Consider the following 22,816-nt stretch of genomic DNA (forward strand, 5'->3'; position numbering starts at 1 on the left):
GCTCATGAGGGCCCTAAGTCTGCTCTGGCAGCTAGCATGCTCAGTAAATATTTTTGGAATGAACCAATGAATACCTCCCCAAGCAGTGGAGTTTTGGACTATTTCAAGGAGTTAAGGCAGCATGATGAACTAAGACCTCTGAAGACAAATGACATTGTGTATCACTTGTCCTAGCCCAACACTGCTCAAAGTTGGACTCTTAATATTAATAACACTATAAAATCTTCCACTAAGGAAGCATTTTATTTAATGATCACACATTAGAAAACAGGATTTGAATTTAACAGAACATTTATTTATCAGACTTACAGAGTGTGAGGTGTACTAGGTTTTTAATTTTAAATACTCTAAAGGACTGCCAAACTCTTTTCTTCTAATTAACCACTTATATGTATGGTAATTTTAGACATATTCCTAAATCATAGGAAATTATATAACCTATGCACAACATATGTAATATGTGATTTATATTTGAAATTTTACTAACTTTGCCTAAAAGCTACCTGACTACTATAGCAGGTTTAAAGCAATGCTTATTTTATTTTATTCAGTTAGGATGAATATCTGGGTGAATTAGGAATTATATGAATATTCATCAAATTCTCTCTGAGATGAAATGGGATAACCAGTGGTGGAAAGAAGAAACATTCAAATATGCTGAAAAAGGTCCAGATAATATAGAGTGATAGAGCTATCTTTAGAAATAGCTTCAATAAATGGAGTGATTTGTTATACTAGGTTTACATGAGAAGTTTGTAGGGACTAGTGTATTCATTTGCCTGTCTATTTTAGTAAAGTCTATTGATGGAGAATTCCAAAAGGGCTATAATAACAGAGTTATCAAGCAGAAGAACACTCTTTATGTGAATAACCTTGGGAAAACAACACTCGTTACTTAATTGTGTCAATTTGTAGAATGATCATCATGAGTTAATATAATCTAGCAAGCAAATTAAAATGAGATTTGAATGTCTATATGAGGAATATCTGGTTTTAGTGATTGGAAATTCATTACCTCATAAAACTATCGTGTTGCCGTGATGGACAGCTCCATCGAATGCAAGATTTTTCTTAAGGCTGAATCAATAGCTGCTTTTTAAAAAATCTTTTACTTTGACTCATATTGGGCTTTTTGTCGTTGTGGATCCTCAGTCATTTACTTGAGTCTCCCACACCTTCGGTGTTTATTATGCCAAACTACATTCACAATGTGCCCAGACTCCAAGTGGCAAATTGTGTTAGTCTTCTGTGGCTGCAGCAAATTCCCATGCACTTGATGAGAGCTTAAAATAGCAGAAGTTTACATAAATAAGTAAATAAATAAATAAATCAGCAGAAGTTTATTCTTTCAGAATACTGGAAACTAGAAGTCCCAAAGCAGTTTTCCTGAGCAGCAACTGAGGTGCTGACAAGGGCTATGCTTTGACCCTCCAATTTTCCCTCTGTCCAGGCTCTAGGGGAGACATGTCCTTGCCTCTTCTAACTTTTTGGTGGCTGGTGGCAGCCCTTGCTGTCTGACAGTACGACTCCATTTTTTAACCCGCATGTGGCCACCTTGCCTTCTTTTCTTCTGTCTGTGTCAAATCTCCTTTGACATCTATCTTATGATTGTATTTCGAGCCCTTCTGAATAATCCAGGATAATCTCCCTATCTCAAGATTTTAGTTTAATTGCATCTGAAAGGCTTTTTATTTTTTTATTTTTTTTTGTCTTCCTTGTAAGGCAATATATGTAGGCACCAGAGATGAGCAGACCTGATATTTTTGGAGCCAGTATTCAGTCTGCTATACATATGTATCCAGAATTAAACAAAATTTCTTCTTCTCATGAAGATAATAGGCTTTCTTACAGATGTTTCATTTTTGTTCTCACCACCACTCTGATCTCCATAGCTCAGAAAAAAAAGATAAATTATTCTTCAGTCTTCCCTCTCACTTCCTTCCCTTATTCAGATTATACAAAATCCAGTAATTTCCCCTGTAGCAACACCTGTGACATCTCTGTCCCCCTTTCTACTCCTGCTTCCAACCTACTTCAATCTTTCATTGTTTCTCACACCGACTATTGCAGTGGACGCTGAAATCATCTTTTCACTTATATTTTTTTCATCCAATGCCGTGCAGTACTTAAAGCAGTTCAGATTTTGCTCCTCCTAAAACCTTCAGCGGACTACTCAGTCACATAATTACTGTGGTGGTGTTCAGTATTTATAGCCTCTTGGCCAATCTCTCTCACAACTAAGATATATTAAATCCTTTATACACACTGGACACTATTCTCAGCTAAAATTAATTTAATTTTTACAACAATTCTATGAATTAGGTACCTTTACTACAATGATTTATAAGAGTAATTGAAGGCCTAGAGAGATTAACAGCTCTTCTAGGATTCCATGGTAGCCAGTGGAGGGAGCCAAGAAGCTGCAAATCCAAGCATCTTCACTCCACAGTCTCTTGTATTTATCCACTAAGCTGACTCTTTGGAACTTTTCTCTGCTTTTCCTAACTTTGCATGCTTATTTCCTCATATGTAAATACTTCCTCCTGTGGCTAATTGGATTACCAATGGTTCACTAAATCCACCTCATGGCTTGGCCCCTCTACATTTTTATAACTCAGAAATTTCTTTCAGTGGAAAACCACTCAATACGTTTAGCTTATCTCAAATGTCAACTCCTGCATGAATCTCTACTTTTTTTTTCTTTTCTTTTCCTTTTTTTTTTTTTTATAATCGTTTCTTCCTCTGAATTGTAGGAAAAGAAAATTCAGATATGAAGAGAGAACTGATCATTGTTTAAGGAGGTAGTGATAATATTACAATCATACAGCTTTAATTCCATTCTTCATCCGCCTGGAACGTTGCCATTGGGCCTCATGCCTGTCACACAGGCAGGGTATCTGTTGCCATGTGGCACACACCCCTGGAAAAGAGGCACCAGCATTCACTTGACGGGAAGAATGATGATGGTCTATTTTGTGGATAAGAAATTTTTAATGAATATCATTGTTACAATTATTTAGTGAGTGAGTGCAGTGTTTACAATTATAACAGACTTTAGCTATACAAATTTATTTTAATAGAGTTAGTCCTTCCCTTCCTCCAAAACAGTAAGATATATACTCCAAAAAGGGAAAAAAAGATCACATCCACAGTTGTGGGGGTCCTGTGGGTTCTTGCAAACCTCAAGCTGTGCCAAGTGAAGGGCGATAAAGTAACACATGCCTCTTTCTTTAAATAAAATTTAATAGGAGAGAATTGTACTCCAGCATTTCCCTTATCAACTTTAGGGACCTTCACAGTAATTTAGTTATTATGACTCCATTCATAAAAATAATCTTTAGAAGATGTGCCCAAATGAGTTATTGAGTATAATTTTGGTCATCCATATTGAGACCTATTAAAAATGTGCATAGGGGATAATGTTAATTTTTTTAATGAAAGGAAATTGAGCAAAGATTAGGCAAATAAAGAAAAATAAAATACATCCAGTATAAGCCTAGTTAAACTGGCAAGAATCTAAAACTCCAAAATATAAGTTAACCAGTTGTTTAGGACATGCACTTGGATTCCTGGCACTAAGACATTAATTAACCCAAAGCTTTTATTTATTTATTTATTTTTAGATTTTATTTCTTTATTTACTTTGCATTTATAGAGACAGAGAGAGACAGAAGAATGGGGGAAGGGGCAGAAGGGAAGGGAGAGGACAGGCAGACTCCCTAATGGGAGTCTAATGCTTCCATTAGACTGAGAGTCCCATTAGACTCCATTAGACTGCCGAATGCTGAATGGACACTGGCTCCATGTGGGGCTTCATCTCATGACCTTGAGATCATGACCTGAGCCAATATCAAGAGACGGATGCTTAAGCAACTTAGCCACCCAGACGCCCCCCCAACCCATAGCCACAGAGAATGCTCTGAGATGGTGACAGACATTATCAGTGTTATACCCATAGTGAACACTACTAGGTGCCCCATCAGCTCTTCTCACCAAAGTCCGCTCCTGTAAACTAGTGCCGCAATGGCAGAGATCAGTTCTGTTAAAATCCTTCTGTGAAGGGCCACAGTGACATGGTCCCAGCTCAGAGTTCGCTCTTCTAATGTGGTGGGGACGACGGAAATATTAGTATCTTGTTAGAAATATGTTTTCTTATCAGAAAGTATTATTTCGCAGGTGCAAGTTGTGAGCTTTGCTACAGAACATAATTGGGATTCTCTGGACTTCTATGATGGGGGAGACAACAATGCTCCACGACTTGGAAGTTATTCAGGTAAACAGAAGAGCTGAGCTTAATTAAAATAGAGATATAATTAGGAATATAAAAATCTCTCTCTCTTTTTAAAAGAGCTCCTAGAACTCTGATTTGGCCATTTAAATTGCTTGTTATAAACTATACACAGGGAGCTAAATTACAAGGTGAGAAGTTTGAAAGGCATTAAAAGTAATGACATTGAAATTGCTGTTTAAAACCTTATTATATTCTTACTATATTTACGTAATTATTTACTGATGCCTTTATAGTAATATTTTCAGCTGAGCTGTGGTTCAAGAATAATATGTGTGCCCTTAAATAGTTAAAATTTAGACAGTGCTTGGTAATTATGCTCTATCTACTCAATAGAGTGTTACCCAACCATTAAAATAATTTTAGAGACTGTGTAACAACATGGTAAATGTTACAGGGTACTGTTGAGTGAGAATAAAGAGAATATAAAATTATGTCCATGAAATTAATAAACTTCTATAAAGTTACTATATACCCAGGTACCAAGACCACAAGGCTTTTAAATTTGTTAAGGTTTTTAAAGGTAATTTATGCAATAATCTAACAGCTTTTTCCAATGTATGAAAAGTGAAGTCAAATATTACTCTAATTTTTACTTTATTATACTTTTTAACTATAGACAGAGGAACATAGCTTAACCACCAACTTCTTATTTTCAGATGTACTTGAATCAGTGTGAATGGTTTTAAGTTTTTAATAGATTTTAAAATAGAGTATGATACCCAGTTTTTCAGCGTCACCATGGAGAAAAGGAAAGAAGAAATACCTGGAGTAGGAGTGACTTGGTTTAGTTATAGAAAGTATTTTAGATATAGATTAACGTAGAAGTCTTTCTTGGAAGAAATCTCTTAACATTTTGAATATACATTTGTGTAGAATAAATTGGAGGTATACTTTCTTTCTTTCTTTTAAGATTTTATTTATTATTTACTTGACAGAGATCACAAGTAGGCAGAGAGGCAGGCAGAGAGAGAGGAAGGGAAGCAGTCTCAGTGCCGAGCAGAGAGCCCGATGCTGGGCTCAATCTTAGGACCCTGAGATCATGACCTGAACTGAAGACAGAGGCTTTATTTAACCCACTAAGCCACCCAGGTGTTTCTACTTTCTTAGTAACGAATACAACAATGACGATAATAAAAGTGACAACAACTATTGATTTACCAAGTGCTAACTCTATGTGAGGCTTGTCATCCATTTCCTCGTTTGCTCTTTCTAGCAGTTCTGGTTTGTGATTGAAGCCTGGAGAGATTAAGTTGCCTGAGTATGTACAGCTAATGTTAGAATAAGACTGGAACCTAGCTGGTGTGGCTCCAGAGCCAAAGCTCTCGATCGCTAAGATTCTCTAGGAGGCTAAGGGCAGGTCAAGTTTACCTCTATCTTCAGTGATTCAGTAAGGATACTATGGCCAGATAACAGGTTGAAAACTAAAACAAAGCAATTATATGTTCTATAATGAATTAGTCCTGACTTCTTTTATAGAAGGATCAGTGAGTGGTTAAGGTCCACAGGGTTGTACAAAGTATAAAGTAACTGTTACAGAAAAATTTTGCAATGCTATCAAATAATATGCTATCTTAAAACAATTTAAAAAAAAACATAGAATTGACACTTATTTTTATGCTTGTCATTTGAAACTGCTTGAGTTGTAATCTTAAGGATCTTGAATTATTACTCAATGTCAAATAGTCAGGAAGTAATTGGTTCAAGCAGATATTTTATGTTTTCAACTCAGTAATCAAACAAAGTCAAGTTGATTTCCTTTAGAAATTCAGAAGTACATCATTATAATGTATTTGCTGGGAGACATGGCTAACACTAGTTTATAATTGGGATTTTTCAAACACTACTTACCAGCTTTGCTGTCAGAATATAAGATACATCAAGGTACTTTAAATACATAGAAGTAAGTACATAAAAGTAAGTAAGTAACTACATAGAAAAGCATACATAACATAAAATGCATATATAATATATTTGTGTGTTTTATATATATATATATATGTAAAATAAAAAGGACAATAAATAAATACATCCTCTGAATCCACACATAATCTTAAGTTACTATTCTATAAAAATCACCTGCAATCTTTAAAATTAAGTTTCCCGTTAGTTCATGCATGGAAAATTGAAATCCACATGAAATTAAAAACATTTATTTTAGGTGAACTGTAAAATTTACTGCTTTAACCAGCTCTTTGTTCTGCCTATTTTTAGGGAGCGCTCTAGAGTGATCCCAAAGTGATCCAAAGACTATCTCTTAGGAGATAGTCACAAACAATAAAATGAAAAAGAAATGTGGAAGATATATTTTTATCAAAAAATTTCTGAAAGAACATTTAACCAATACGTAATTTCAGCGATAATCTATTGGCTGATTAGTAGTTAACTGATTTAGTTTTATTGTAATCTTTATTATGTGATCATTGACCTGCCTTTTCAATTATCATTTCAGGAACAACAATACCCCATCTGTTGAATAGTACATCTAATAATCTATATCTAAATTTTCAATCAGACATCAGTGTTTCTGCTGCAGGATTTCACCTTGAATACACAGGTAAATATAATATCATGTGTTCCTCAAGAAATTTAAGAACAAGTTTACATTCATTGTTAAATACTAATTTCTTGAATATAGAAACTAATAGACTTTGTCAGAAGAGAATATCGTTTTATTTTTAAAGATTTTGATGTTCCTCTCCAATTCATTCTATATAAAGTTTTATTTTCAAGAGAATTTATAAGTATTTTCTTTTCTTTTTTCCTTTAAGAACACTGAAAATGAGATCTACCCTCATAATTTTAACACACAATACAGTAGTGTTACTGTTGGCACAATGTTGTGCAGCAGATCTCTAGAACTTACTTATTTTGCATAATTGAAACTTCATACCTGTTGAACAGAAACTTCCCATTTCCCAAGATTTGGCACCCATCATTCTACTTTCTAGTTCTAAGAATTTGACTATTTTTATGTATTTATTTCTTTACTTTTATTATTATTATTATTATTTTTGATCTGGCTATTTTAGATACTTCACATAAATGTTGTCATGTAGTATTTGTCCTTCTTTGTCTGGCTTATTTCACTTAGTACAATGTGTACTAGGTTCATTCATGTTGTGGCCTTTGGCAGGACGTCCTTTTCTTTTTTTAAGACAATGGTATTACTTTGCATGTATATACAATCTTTTTATTCATTTATCTTTTAATGGGCGTTTCAGCTGTTTCCTTATGTTGGCTATTGTGAATGATGCCGCAATGGAAATAGGAGGACGGATGTCTCTGAGATTATTTCAAATATTTTGTAAATATATTCAGATGGGATTGCTAGATCATATAATAGATGTACTTTTAATTTCTTTGAGAAACCTCTGTACTGTTTTCCATAGTGCTTTCACCAATTTACATTCCCATCAACATCGTATCCAGTTTTTCTGTATCCTCACCAATACATATTTTTTTTTCTTTTTTCTCTAAGATGTATTTATTTCTTTAAGAGAGGTGGAGAGAATGCATTAGGGTAGGGGAGTGAGGAGGGGAAGGAGAGAATCTCAAGCTGCCTCCATGCTGAGTATGCAGCCTAACATGGGGCTTGAGACCATGACCTGAGCCCAGATCAAGAGTTGGTCATTTAACCAACTGAGCCACCCAAGCACTCCAACATGTAATTTTTTTAAAAAAATAACAACATTTTATAGTTCTCAAAAGGAGACATAGCCTAACGTAAAACTCCAGATTTTTTTTTTTTTAAAGATTTTATTTATCTGACAGAGAGAGACACAGCAAGAGAGGGAATACAAGCAGGGGGTAGTGGGAGAGGGAGAGAAGGCATCCCACCAAGCAGGGAGCCTGATGTGGAGCTTGACTCTAGGACCCTGGGATCATGACCCTAACTGAAGGCAGATGCTTAATGACTGAGCCACCCAGGTGCCCTAAAACTCCAGTTTTGAGTATTTATGCACTGGATAACATAGCACCAACATTCTTAAAGCAGATCATCAAGAAATATAAGGAGAAATAAACAGAAATGCATTATGAAATTGACCAAAATTGACCCAGTACAGAAATTCTACATAGAGTAATAATCATAGGAGTAATATAGAAAATAATTGTTTAAAAGTACCCGACAACACACACACACACACACACACACACACACACACACACACACACACAAAATACCAGGTCCAAATGACTTCACATAGAAATTTGCCAACCTTTAAGGACCAGGTAATCCCAATGCTGTTTTAATTATTCTGTCCTCTGTGGTATATCATAGGTTCTCATAATACATTAGAAAACTACAAGCCAAACTCTATGAATATAGTGCAAACATCCTATTTTTTCATTTCATTGAAATTTAATTCACACATAACATTGTGGTGTTCTCGAACTTATGCAATGTGTTGATTTGATTTGATATATGTATTTACTGCAAAATGATTACACAATATGGATAGTTAATACCTCCATAGCTTGCATAATTACCTTCTTTTTCTTTGTTCTTTTGTTTGTGTGTGTGTCTGTGTGTGTGAATACTTAAAATCTAGTCTCTTAGCAACTTGCAAGCTTATGCCACAATATTGCAAACCATTGTCACCATGCTATATATTGGATCCCCAGAATTTATTCATTTTATAACTAGAATTTTATATACTCTGACTCATGTCACCCCATTTTTTCCACCACTCATCTCCTAGCAACCATCTTTCTGCTCTTTGTTTCTAAGATTTAAGATGAATGAGTCTTTTTTAGATTCCACACACAAATGAGATATTTGTTTTCTCTGTCTGACTTATTCACTTAGCACAATGCTCTTAAGGTCCATGCATGATGTTGCAAATAGCAGGATTTCCTACTTTTTCATGACTGAATAATTAATTTTATATTTATATACCACACTTATTTATCCATTCATTATAGATGGATATGTAGGTTGTTTCCATATCTTGACTATTGTGAGTAATGCCACAATGAACATGGGAGTACAGATATATCCTTGAGATCCTCATTTTATTTCTTTTGGATGTATACCCAGAAATAGAATTGTTGCATTATATGATATTTATATTATTAATTTTTTGAAGAACCTCCATACTCTTACCCCTACTGGCTGCACCAATTTTTGTATCCACCAGCAGTGAACAGGAGTACCTTTCCACCACATCCTCAGCAATATTTGTTATCTCTTGTATTTTTGAAGACAGTCATTCTAACAGGAGTAAGGTGACATCTCATTGGGCTTTTGATTTACATTTCCTTGGTGGTTAGTGATATTAAGCATCATTTTGTGAACCTATTGGTAATTTATATTTCTTCTTTGGAAAAAATTATCTATTCACATTCTTTGCCTATTTTTTAATCAGATTGATTTTTGTGGTTTTTTTTTTTTTGTTTGTTGATTTTGTTGTTGTCTTGTTTTGCTATTGAGTTACATGAGTTTCTTACATATTTTGGATATTAATCCCTTATTAGATACATAATTTGCAAATATTTCCCCCATTCTGTAAGTTGCATTTTTATTATTTCTTTTGCTGGGCAGAAGATTTTTTTTTTTTAAAAAAGGATTTATTTATTTTATCTTAGAAGGACAGTAGGAGCAGGGGTAGGGAGGGGCCGAGGGGAGGAAGAGAGACTCTCAATAGACTCTGCACTAAGTGCAGAGCCCAACACAGTGCTTCAACTCATGACCCTGAGATCATGACTGGAGCTGAAACTGAGAGTTAGACGCTTAACCCATTGTGCCATCTGGGAGCCCCAGAAAATTTATTGCTTTAATTTAATGTAGTTCCACTTATTTAGTTTGTATTTGTTGCTTGTCCTTTTGGTGTCATATCCAAAAAAGATTCAATGCCAAGGCCAATGTCAAGGAGCTTTTTCCCTCTCTTCTCTTCGTGCTTTTATCACACTGGGTTTTATTACAATTCTGAATAATTTTTGTGAGTAGTGTAAGATAGGGGTCCAATTTCATTCTTTTGCATATGGGGATTGTGCATCCCCATTTATGGGGATGAGACTATACATTCCCCTTGAGTATTCTTGGCTTCTTTGTCAAACCTTAGTTGGCTGTACATGTGAGGGTTTATTTCTGGGCTCTCAATTCTGTTACATTGGTGTCTGTGTCCATTTTTATGCCAGTACAAGACTGTTTGATTATTATAGGTTTGTAATAGTTTGAAATCAGAAAGAATGATGCCTCTAGCTCTGTTCTTCTTTCTCAGGATTGCTTTGGGTATTCAGGGTCTTTGCATTTCCATGAATTTCTGTCTATGAAATCATGCCATTGGAATTTGACATGAATTCTATTGAATCTATAGGTGGCTTAAATTTGGTTAAATTTGTTCCCAAATTTTACTGTTGTTACTTTTTATGCTATTGTAAATGGTATTATTTTCTTTCTTTTTTAGATATTGTTTTTAGTGTATAAAAACACAACTAATTTCTGAATGTTGATTTTTTATCCTGCAACTTTCTTGAATTGTTCATTAGTTGTAATAGTTTTTGGTAGAGTCTCCAGGATTTTGTATATATAAGATTTCATCATTTTCCACTATAGATAATTTTACTTAATATATTTGGGTGGTGCTCTAGTGTTAGCTACATATGTGTGTGTGTGTGTATACACACACATATATATATACACACACACATATATATATATAGTTTTATTTATTTATTTATTTATTTTAGAGAGAGAGATTGAGAGAGAGCAAATGAGTGGAGGGTGGGAAAGAGCGAGAGAATGAGAAAGAATCTCAAGCAAACTCTGTGCTGAGTGAAGCCCAACACGAGACTTAGTCTCATAACCTGAGACAAAATCAAGAGTCATATATTAACTGACAGAACCACCCAGGCATCCCTATCTGCGTATGTACTTATGGCAGAGCTCTTAAGCTTGTATTCCTTCTCTTAATCATCTAGAGCCAGGCCCTGTATGAACAACTATCTTCTGCTTTTCCAAGGGTGGTGCTAAATGCTCAGGTCTGTTGTCCCTTCCAGGTCCACAAATTTGGTCCAACTTTCTACACATTCTCACCAGCTGCCTAGAAAAGCTTTGCTCTTGTTGTTGTTGAAAGCATACCCAGGACGTCAGCCATTGCATAATGGGGTATTTAGAAGAGGTACCAAGACACTGCAGATGCCCATGGTCCAGCTGGGGGAATCAACAGGTGGTGTCCATCCCACTGGTTCATGAGCAGGCCTCCTGATGGATATAATTAGTAGAATCTACATTCTTTTCATCTGTTCCTTTTTGAATTCTGGCTTCTTTTTTCCCAGATTCTCATCAGGCTTAGTTTTTCAGGTCATAACTCAATGTGGAAGAGGCAAGAGAAAGTTGGGCCTCTTTCCTCTCTGGTAGCAACCTACACAGCTGGGAAGGTCAAGCACTCACTCACACATTGCCACTTTCTACAACAAGAGAAATCATGGGTCAATCAGGGATCTCTTAGCACTGAGTTCTGTTATCTCGGGAGTGATGCAGGTAAAGTCAATTTTTTTCCTTTTACCCTCAGAAGTGTGTCCAATTTTGATTTTTTGTTGTTGTTGTCCCAATGGTGTTTTGTACTTCTACTAGACTCCTTGACTCCCATAAATGGTCTTTCATTCACGGGTGATTGTGTAAGTCAGTGTTCTCCAGAAGCTCCTAAACAGTGGCTCAGAGTAGCTGGAGTCAGTTCAAAGGGCATTTTCAGAGTTCACAGCCAGGACCAAATTTTATACTCTTATTACCTGGTACACTGGTAGGCGAGACTTCTCCTGGATTCCTCAGTGTAGTTTTTGATGACAAGAAGCAAAGACAAATGGGTTTGTTGCCAAATTCTCAGGTCTATGGAACTGTTTCTGACACCGCCACCTAGGGGCTGGTCTGTCTTTTCCAAATGGCTCTTCTCATTCTTGTACTGCACTGGGATTTCACCATATCCTACCTGGATCTCAAATCTCCCAAAAGGCATGTGGTCCATGGATGGCTGCTATGTTGTTAGGGACATCTTATTCAGCCATCTTGTGGATGACATTTTCTTTTTTTGACAGTAGCCGTCCGAATAGATATGAAGTGATATCTCATCATGGTTTTTATTTGCTTGCATTTTCTTAATGACTAGAGTGTTGATCATCTTTTCATACCCTACTGGTCATTTGTATGTCATCTTTGGAGAAATGTCTATTTAAGTCCTTTGCCCATTTAAAAAATCAGATTATTTATTTATTTTTGTTATTAAATTGTAGGAGTTCCTTATATATTTTGAGTACTAACCTAATATTAGACATATGGTTTGCACATATTTTATCCCATTCTTTTTATTTCTTTCTTTTAAATTTAGTTTTATTTTTTCAGTGTTCCAAGATTTATTGTTTATGCATCATACCCAGTGCTCCATATAATACATGTCCTCCTGAGTCCCCACCACCAGGCTCACCTAACCCCTATCCTCCTCCCTGCCAAAACCCTGTTTGTTTCTCAGAGTCCACAGTTTCTCATGCTTCGTGTCCCTCTCCAGTTTCCCCCAATTCACTTCTCCTTTCATTCTTCTAATGTCCTCCATGTTATTCCTTTATGTGCCACAAGTAAGTTAAACTATATGATAATTGACTGTCTCTGTTTGACTCATTTCACTCAGCATAATCTCCTTTAGTCCCATCCATGTTGATACAGAAGTTGGGTATTCATCTTTTATGATGTAGGCATAATACTCCATTGTATATATGGACCATATCTTCTTTATCCATTTGTCTATTGAAGGGCATTTTGACTCTTCCCCTAGTTTGGCGACAGTGGCAATTGCTGGTGTGAACACTGGGGAACAGTTGGTCCTTCTTTACACTGCATCTGTATGTTTAGGGTAAATACCCAGTAGTACAATGGCAGGGTCACAGGGTAGCTTTATTTTTAATTTCTTAAGAATTCTCCACACTGTTTTCCAAAGTGACTGCTCTAACTAGCATTCCCCCCAACAGTGTAAGAGGGTTCCCCTTTCTCCACATCCTCTCCAACACTTGTTTATTGTCTTGTTGATTCTGGCCATTCTAAGTGGTGTAAGGTGTATCTTAATCTTAATTATCTCCCTGATGGCTATTGATGATGAACATCTTTTCATGTGTCTGTTAGTCATTTGTATGTCTATATTTGTATGTCTTCTTTCGAGAAGTGTCTGTTTATGTCTTCTGCCCATTTTTTGATGTGATTATCTGTTTTGTGTGTGTTGAGTTTGAGGAGTTCTTTATAGATATTGAATATCAGCCCTTTGTCTGTAGTGTTCTTTGTGAATATCTTCTCCTGTTCCGTGGGTTGCCTCTTTGTTTTGTTGACTGTTTCCTTTGCTGTGCAGAAGCTTTTGATCTTGATGAAGTCCCAAAAGTTCATTCTCACTTTTGTTTCCTTTGCCTTTGGAGACATGTCTTAAAAGAAGTTGCTGTGGCTAATGTTGAAGAGGTTACTGCCCATGTTCTCCTCTAGGTTTTTGATAGATTTCTGCCTCACATTGAGCTCCATTTCAAGTCTATCTTTGTGTATGGTGTAAGAGAATGGTCGAGTTTCATTCTTCTATGTACATAGCTGTCCAATTTTCCCCGCACCATTTATTGAAGAGACTGTTTGTTTGTTTGTTTGTTTCCACCATATGTTTTTTCCTGCTTCATTGAAGATTAGTTGACCATATTGTTGAGAGTCCATATCAGGGCTCTGAAACTTTTCCAATGGTATATGTGTCTGTTTTTGTGCCAGTACCATGCTGTCTTGGTGATCATAGCTTTGAAGTAAAGCTTGAAATCAGGCAATGTGATGCCCCCAGATTTGTTTTTCTTTTTCAACACTTCCTTGGCAATTTGGGATCTCTTCTGTTTCCATACAAATTTTAGGATTGTTTGTTCCAGCTCTTTGAAAAATGCCAGTGGAATTTTAATCGGGATGGCATTGAAAGTATAGATTACTCTGGGCAGTATAAACGTTTTAATGATGTTTATATTTCTGATCCATGAGCATGGAATGGTCTTCCATCTTTTTATGTCTTCTTCAGTTTCTTTCAGGAGTGTTCTGTAGTTCCTCGAGTACTGATCCTTTACCTCTTTGGTTAGGTTTATTCCCAGGTATCTTATGGTTCTTGGTGCTATAGTAAATGGAATCAGTTCTCTAATTTCCCTTTCTATATTTTCATTGTTAGTGTATAAGAAAGCAACTGATTTCCATGCATTGGTTTTGTATCCTACCATGTTACTGAATTGCTGTATGAGTTCTAGCAGTTTGGGGTTGGAGTCTTTTGGGTTTTCCATATAAAGAATCATGTCATCTGTGAAGAGAGAGAGTTTGACTTCTTCATTGCCAATTTGGATACCTTTTATTTATCTTTGTTATCTGATTGCTGTTGCTAGGACTTCTAATACTATGTTGAACAAGAGTGGTGAGAGTGGGCATCTTTGTCGTGTTCCTGATCTCAACGGGAAGGCTGCAAGCTTTTCCCATTGAGGATGATATTCACTGTGGGTTTTTCATAGATAGATTTTATGAAGCTGAGGAATTCCCTCTATCCCTATGCTCTGAAGCGTTTTAATCCGGAATGGATGCTCTATCTTGTCAAATGCTTTCTACATCATTTGAGAGAACCATGTGGTTCTTCTCTCTTCTCTTATTGATTTTTTCTATCACATTGATTGATTTGCAAATGTTGAACCACTCTTGCATCCCAGGGATAAATCCCACCTGGTCATGGTGGATAATCTTTTTAATGCACTGTTACGTCCTATTAGCAAGGATCTTGTTGAGAATCTTGGTATCCATATTCATCAGTGATATTGATCTGAAATTCTCCTTTTTGATAGGATCTTTGCCTGGTTTGGGGATTAGAGAAATGCTGGCTTCATAAAAAGAGTCTGGAAGTTTTCCTTCTGTTTTTATTTTTTGAAACAGCTTCAGGAAGATAGGTAGTATTTCTTACTTGAATGTTTGGTAGAATTCTCCAAGGAATCCGTCAGGTCCTGAGCTTTTGTTTTTTGGGAGGTTTTTGATTACTGCTTCAATCTCGTTACTAGAGATTGGTCTATTCAGATTGTCAGTTTCTTCCTGATTCAGTTTTGGAAGTTTATAGATTTCCAGGAATGCATCCATTTCTTCTAGGTTGCTTAACTTATTGGCATATAACTGTTGATAATAATTTCTGATGATTGTTTCTATTTCCTTGGTGTTAGTCATGATCTCCCCCTTTTCATTCATAATTTTATTAATTTGAGTCCTCTCTTTTTTCTTTTGGATTAGTTTGGCCAGTGGTTTATTGATCTTGTGGATTCTTTAAAAAAAAAAAAAAAAAAAAAAAAACAGCCTCTAGTTTCGTTGATGTGTTCTATTGTATCTCTAGTTTCTATCTCATTGATCTTTGCTCTAATCTTGATTATTTCCCTTCTTGTGCATGGGGCTGGCTTAATTTGTTGTTGATTTAGCAGTTCTTTCAGGTGTAAAAAGAGCTGGTGAATTCTTGATTTTTCAGTTTGTTTGAGGGAGGCTTGGATGTCTATGTAATTCCCCCTTAGGACTGCTTTTGCTGTATCCCTTAGGTTTTGGACTGATGTGTCTTCATTCTCATTGGTTTCCATGAATTGTTTAAGTTCTTCTTTGATTTCCAGGTTGACCCAAACATTCTTAAGCAGGATGTTCTTTAGCTTCCAAGTGTTTGAATTCCTTCCAAACTTTTTCTTGTGGTTGAGTTCCAGTTTCAAAGCACTGTGGTCTGAGAATATTCAGAGAATAATCTCAATCTTTTGGTATCAGTTGAGCCCTGATTTGTGACCCAGTGTGTAGTCTATTCTGGAGAAAGTTTGATGTGCAATCAAGAAGAATGAGTATTCTGTTGTTTTAGGGTGGAATGTTCTGTATATATCTGTGAGGTCCATCTGGTCCAATGTGTCATTCAATGCTCTTGTTTCTTTATTGATTTTTCCACTTGTATTATCTGTCTGTTACTGAGAGTGGTATGTTAAGATCCCCTACTATTAATGTATTCATATCGATATGACTCCTTATCTTGATTAACAGTTGGTTTATGTAGTTGGCTGCTCCCGTATTGGGGCATAAATATTTACAATTGTTAGATCTTCTTGCTGGATAGACCCTTTAAGAATGATGTAGTGTCCTTCTTTATCTCTGACTACAGTCTTTAGTTTAAAATCTAATTTATCTGATAATAAGAATCGCTAGCCCAGCTTTCTTTTGAGGCCCATTAGCATGAAAAATCCTTCTCCATTCCTTCACTTTCAGTCTGGATGTATCTTTAGGTTCCAAATGGGTCTCTTTTAGACAGCATATGGATGGGTACTGTTGCTTTATCCAATTTGCAACCCTTTGCCATTTTATGGGAGCATTTAGGCCATTCATGTTGAGAGTGATTATTGAAAGGTATGTTTTTATTGACATCATGTTGCCTATGAAGTCCTTGTTTTTATACATTTTCTCTATAAATTTCTGTTTTGTGTTACTCCTGGGTTCTTTCTTCTTTTATAGAACTCCCCTTAATATTTCTTGTAGTGCCGGCTTGGTGGTCACATACTCTTTTAAACCTTGCCAGTCTTGGAAGCTCTTTTTCTCTCCATCCATTTTGAATGTCACCTTTGCTGGGTAAAGTATTCTTGGCTACATATTCTTCTCATTTAGTGCTCTGCATATGTCTTGCCAGCCATTTCTGGCTTGCTATATTTCTGTGGACAGGTCTGACATTATTCTGATGGACCTTCCTCTGTACATAAGGAATCTTTTCCCCCTAGCTTCCCTCAGAAGCTCTTGTAAATCATTATTCATCAGTCTCACAATCAAGTGCCTCGAGGTCTTTCTAAACTTGTTGATCTTGGGAAATGTTCTTTCTGCCTCTAGGACATGATTACCCAGATTGGGAAAATTTTCATCCAGAATTTGGTCAACTATATCTTCTAGTCTTCTCTCTTTCTCCACCCCTTCAGGGATCCCATTAATTCTGACTTCCGAACGTTTCATGGCATCATTTATTTCCCTAATCCTGTTTTCATAGCTTCTAAATTATTTCTTCAATGCCTCCTTCTGATCCTTTTTCTCTATCAGTTTGTCCTCTAGATCACTAATTCTATCTTCTTCCTCAGTTACCCTAGCTGTTAGAATATTTAGATTAGATTGGATCTCATTGATAACATTTTTAACTTTTTCCCAGGCACCTTTCACTTCTGTCCTTAGAGATTCTGTTATCCTAATGGTTTTCTCCAACCTCACCATTGCTTGGATAATTCGTTACCCTGAATTCCCTTTCCAACATACTGTTTATATCCAATATAAACAGTATATCCATATCCAGTATATCATACTGTCCCCTATCCAATAGTTCTTATGGAGAGGGCACAATCTCTGAATTTTTCCTCTGTTGAGTGTTCCTCCTTCTAGTCATTTTGGTGAGAGGTGCTTGAGGGGATGTATTAGCTGAATATATCAACCATGATCCAGGCAAGGTGCACCCTGGAAGACTTTGGAGCTATTGGAAGTCACGACCAAAAAGAAAGAAAAAAGGAAAAAAAAGAGAGAGAGATAAGGGAAGACCCAGCCAGAATAAGCCCCCAAAGTAAGATGTATAAGGTATACAATAAAAATGGAAAAAAAAAAAAAGACTGACAAAAGTAAATGACAAGAACAATAAACCCAGCCAAAATGAACCCTAAGGACAAAATTTATATAATACCATAACAAAAATAAATACACAGAAACACTGACAGCAGAAAAAGATGGGAGGGTGGATATAAACCCTTGATGTGGGCAAGGAAGGTTATTTTGGTTCTTCCTGGGTGTATCTTGGTATCTTTGTTAAAGGACTCAACTTTCCAGAGATAAAGGGAGAATAACACTGGTTTATATGTAGGGGTAGTATTGATTAGGGAAAGAGAATTACCTTGAAGTTTATATCTATATGTGTGTTAAAAAAAAGATAGAAAAGAAGAAAAAAACAGGTATATGTATGAAAAAAGTTCAAGTTAAAAGATTATTATAGAATATGTTGTATTAAATCTCTAATGGTAAGTAGATTTAAAAAATTAAAAAGAACAACAATAGTGAGAACAAATCAAAAATAAAGTTTTATCTATGAAATATAAAGGTTTTAGGGCAATACCAAGGGCTTATTATATTGTTTTCTCTTGATGTTGGGATTTTACAGTTTTATGGGGACCCTGAGGTGGTTGTCCTCTTGTTCTTTTGCCTGGCTTTCTTGGGGAGGGGCACCTGCCTCATTGTTTTTCAGTCAGTCTTTCTTGGGTTGAGTCCTCCTGCCCCTATGAAGGGGCTGGGCTCTGTGGAATCCAGTTTTTCAGGCTTTTGTTCTCTGGAGGTTTTAGTTATTTGGTGGCTTTTTGTTGCTTTTGGAAAGCAAACTGCACCCATACCTCTGCCTCAGAGAGAAGCCTCAGTCTTCTCTCCTCTGGGTGGTCCAGAATACACAGACTCCCCCTCTGCAAACTCTATTGAACTGTGCGATGTCCCACAGGCAGTACACGCCCCCCAGCCACTGTCTCAAGGGTTGCCAGAAGTGCCCACTTGTCTTTGCACCCCTGTGCCACTAAAACCGTGAGTGATATTGGTCCAGGGAGCCTATTTCTGGTGGTTGCCTTTGCCTGGACTGCAGTCTGGGGTCCAGACCTCACGTTTGCTCAGGTCACAGCCAAACCACCCCAACTAGAGATCTTGCTGAGTTCCTTCAGGCATGGGCTGGGAGTGTCCAAACCCCCGGCAGGTCCTAGAGACCACCAGCTAGCATCCACGCAGAGCTCTTTCAGGCTCAGGTGAGGAGTACGGTTCAGACCCTGGTCATGCAGTGAGCACAGAGTGCAAAAGGCTGTGGTTCCAGAGAACACCCACCAGACTTCCCTCATTGGTGGAGGGCGGTGAGAATGTGCTCAGCCCAGCGGTGGTGCAAGCTTTGCAACCCAGGGGCTCAAGGACCAGAAATTGGAGGCTCTGCCACACTACCTCTGGTATAGGTTGTTGCTGAGTCACTGGGTGGTTGCTGGGTGGTGGCTGTCCTGGGTCCATGGGCTTAGGCCTGGACCCTGACTGCCCAATTCCACCAGTTGCCCCTTAAGATCTTTTACTCTTCTTGAGTGCTTTTAACCAGACTCCAAGTTAATGCTGGTCCCCAATCATAGGGTACTTTCATATTGGTATATTACTTTCCAATGGGTAACTTCTGGTGGCTCCCTCCCCCTTCTGTTTATCCTCTGATAACAGTCCCAGCATTCCCCCTTTGCTTTACCTCTCCACTGATGTCTTCTATCCCTGAAGAGGTTTAGAAGTGTATAATCCTACATCTTAGGCTGATTTCATGGGTGTTCAGAGTGTTCTGGTAGATATTTCACTCAGTTTAAAAAACTGGTTGAAACAGGGTCTCCTACTTCTCTGCCATCTCACTCCTCCTCTCCCATTCTTTAGGTTACTTTTTGCCCTGTTGATCATTTCCTTTGCTGTTCAGAAGTCTTTTATTTTAATGTTGCTCCACCCGTCTATTTTTGCTTTTGTTGCCTCTGTTTTTTTGTCATGTCCAAGAAAACGTTACCAAGACCAGGGTCATGACACTTTCCCTTATGATTTTTTCTAGGAATTTTACATTTTCAATCTTATTTTTAAGTCTTTAATCCACTTTGAGTTAATTTATGTATATGATGTAAGATAAGGGTCTATTTTTATTCTTTTGTTTGTGGACATCAGTTTTCCCAATATCATATGTTGAAGAGATTATTCTCTCTCCCTTGTGTATTTTGGCACTCTTGACAAAGATAAATTGATGTGAGTTTATCAACTGGATCTCTAGATTCTCATTCTATTCATTCATCTGTATGTCTATATACCATTACCATTACGTTTTAATTATTATAGTTTTATAATATATTTTGATATTGGGAAGTGTGATGTCTCCAGTTTTGATCTTCACTCTCAAGATTCCTTTGGCTACTTTGGGTCTTCTGTGGTTCCATATAAATTTTAGGATTATTTATTTATCTAGTTCAATAAAATATGCCATGGGGATTTTGGTAGTGGTTGCATTGAATCTGTAGATAACTTTTGGTATTATGGACATTTTGACAAATTTGTCTTCCAATTCATGAGCATGGAATATCTTTCTATTTATTTGTGTCTTTTTAAATTTCTTCCATCAATGTGTTATAATTTTCTGAATGTAAGTCTTCATTTCCTTGGTTAACTTTATTCCTTAGTATTTTATTCTTTTTGATGCTACTGTAAATAGGATTGTTTTCTAAATATCCTTTTCAGATAATTTGGTGTTAGTGTATTGAAGTATTAGGGATTTCTGATATTTTGTATAGCAGCCTTACAGAATTTGCTGTCCTGTGAAGTTAGGGTTTTTTACATATAAGACCCTATCACCAGAAACAGAGATACATTCTCTTCTTCCTTAATTAGCATGACTTTCTTTTTTTTTCTTGCCCAATTTACCTAAGATTCCAGTGCTGTATTAAATAGAAGTGGTGAGAATTGGGCATCCTTGCCTTGCTCCTGATCTCAGATGGAAAGTTTGAGGTTTATTTGTTTGTTTGTTTTTACCATTGATAGCTGTGATATGATGATAGCTGTGGGTTTTTCATGTATGGTCTGTAATTTTTCAAGGTACATTCCATTACATCAAATTTGTTGGGAGTTTTTATCATAAAAGAATATTGTATTTTATCAAAAGCTTTTTCTGCATCTATTAAGATAATCATATGATCTTTATCCTTTAATCTGTTATTGTAGTATCTCACATTTGTTTGTGTATGTTGAACCATCTTTGCATCCAAAGGGGAAATTCCATTTGGTCATAGTGTGTAATTCTTTTGATGTCCTGTTTATTTGGTTTGCTAGTATTTTGCTATGGATTTTTTATCAGGTATGTTATCCTGTAGTTTTCTTGTAATATCTTTGACTATAGCCATCAGGGAATTGCTGGTCCCAAAAATAAATTTGGAACTGTTTCCTTTTATTTAATATTTTGAGAGTTTGAGAGGGATTAATGTTAATTCTTTAAATATTTGGTAAAATTTACCCATATAGTCACTTGTTCCTGAGCTTTACTTTGCTGGGAGGGTTTTGGTTACTTATTTAATCTACATATTCATTATCATCTATTGAGATTTTCTATTTCTTCATGATTCACTGGGTAGATTGTATATTTATAGGAATTCTTCCATTTCTTCTATCCAGTTTATTGGTGTGTAATTGTTTATAGTAGTTTCTTAAGATCCTTTTTATTTCTATTGTATCAGGTGTAATGTTTCCTCTTTCATTATAAGTATTGTCTAATTTTAAAAAGAACTGGATTCTATAGATATTTTGAACCTGTAATTGGACTAAGTGACTTTTCTGGTGACAGAAAATGTACACTAATTGTCCAAATCTTTAAAAAGCTTTCAGAGACAAAAATGGCTTTTGTGCCTTAGTTAAAAACAGGAGACATATATGATTTTGTTTTTGTTTTTGCTATATAATATTATCACAAGTGTAATGGGTGATTATTTTGGTAATTTTGAATTTATGTACTCTCTGTCTACAATGTAATCTCCAGGAAGATAAGATCTGCCATTAATGCAAGACCATGTCCATTTAGGAAATCCTTTTATCTCCCGCACTAAACATAGCCCTTGAATTTTATCTTGGCTGTGGTATAACACCTAAAAGTAGAAGATAAATATATAATATTGGCATATATTATTAACATCAGTAAACTTATACTGATGCTAGTGTTCATTAAGGCATTTAATACCTTAATCTGTACACATTTTGTACTTCTGTTGGCTTCTGCTGCCTGATGGTAAGTAACACCACTAGGTATTATGCCCTCAATATCATTTTTCCAGGCCCCTCTATCCATCACTGTAACATCATAACCTGCATTGGAAATTCTGATAAACTAGAAACTCCCTGTGGGAAGGAACAGAGGCTGTAATGATAGACATGTGCTACATAAATACTGGTTAATTGGTTTGGAACAAATTTGTTTTTGGTTTATTTTGAAGTTCACTTTCCAGCTATTGCTAATCTCAGATATAACAAGTCTATTGCTGTAATGTAAATAGATGACAAATCAGTAAAAGAAGATTCAATCATTCATTCTTCATTCAACCATAAATATTTGGAACGGCTGCTATATATCAGACATGAAATATGGAAAATGCAAAGATAATTATGTCACCATCTTCCTTTGGGAATATCACAATCTGGTAGAAGAGACAGGAAGGTAAAGCATTAATATGGTGCTGTAAATGTAGAATAGAGATATTTATGGTAGAGTACAGAAAAGTGGAAAGTAATGAGCTCCATTAAGGAAGTTCAGGAAGTACTTCAAACAGTATATGACACTTCGGCAGAGTCTTAAGTAAACGGATTTTGCAGTTAGACGAGAGGGATTCGTTTTTTTTAGCATGAAAATTTCATGTTCAGACAGAGCTATGACATATGGCACATTCAGGAGAAGTACACCTGGTTCAGTAGGACTAGGGTATAAGTTCTGAGGCAGCACTAGGAACTAAGTCTATTTCTGT

At 36.2% G+C, this 22,816-nt stretch overlaps 1 protein-coding gene across 2 annotated transcripts in view; it reads left to right on the forward strand.

Moving 5' to 3' along the window:
- CSMD3 (CUB and Sushi multiple domains 3) overlaps window positions 1-22,816 on the forward strand; it is a 1,244,673-nt gene that overhangs the window by 1,083,869 nt on the left and 137,988 nt on the right. For both annotated transcript variants that reach the window (XM_059165746.1, XM_059165745.1), the window contains 2 exons: window positions 4,177-4,273; window positions 6,741-6,845. In XM_059165746.1, the coding sequence (XP_059021729.1) occupies window positions 4,177-4,273; window positions 6,741-6,845 (202 nt within the window). The remainder of the gene's footprint in view (window positions 1-4,176; window positions 4,274-6,740; window positions 6,846-22,816) is intronic.

Source organism: Mustela lutreola, chromosome 3 (assembly GCF_030435805.1).
Source record: "Mustela lutreola isolate mMusLut2 chromosome 3, mMusLut2.pri, whole genome shotgun sequence".
NCBI classification, from domain to species: Eukaryota; Metazoa; Chordata; class Mammalia; order Carnivora; family Mustelidae; genus Mustela; species Mustela lutreola.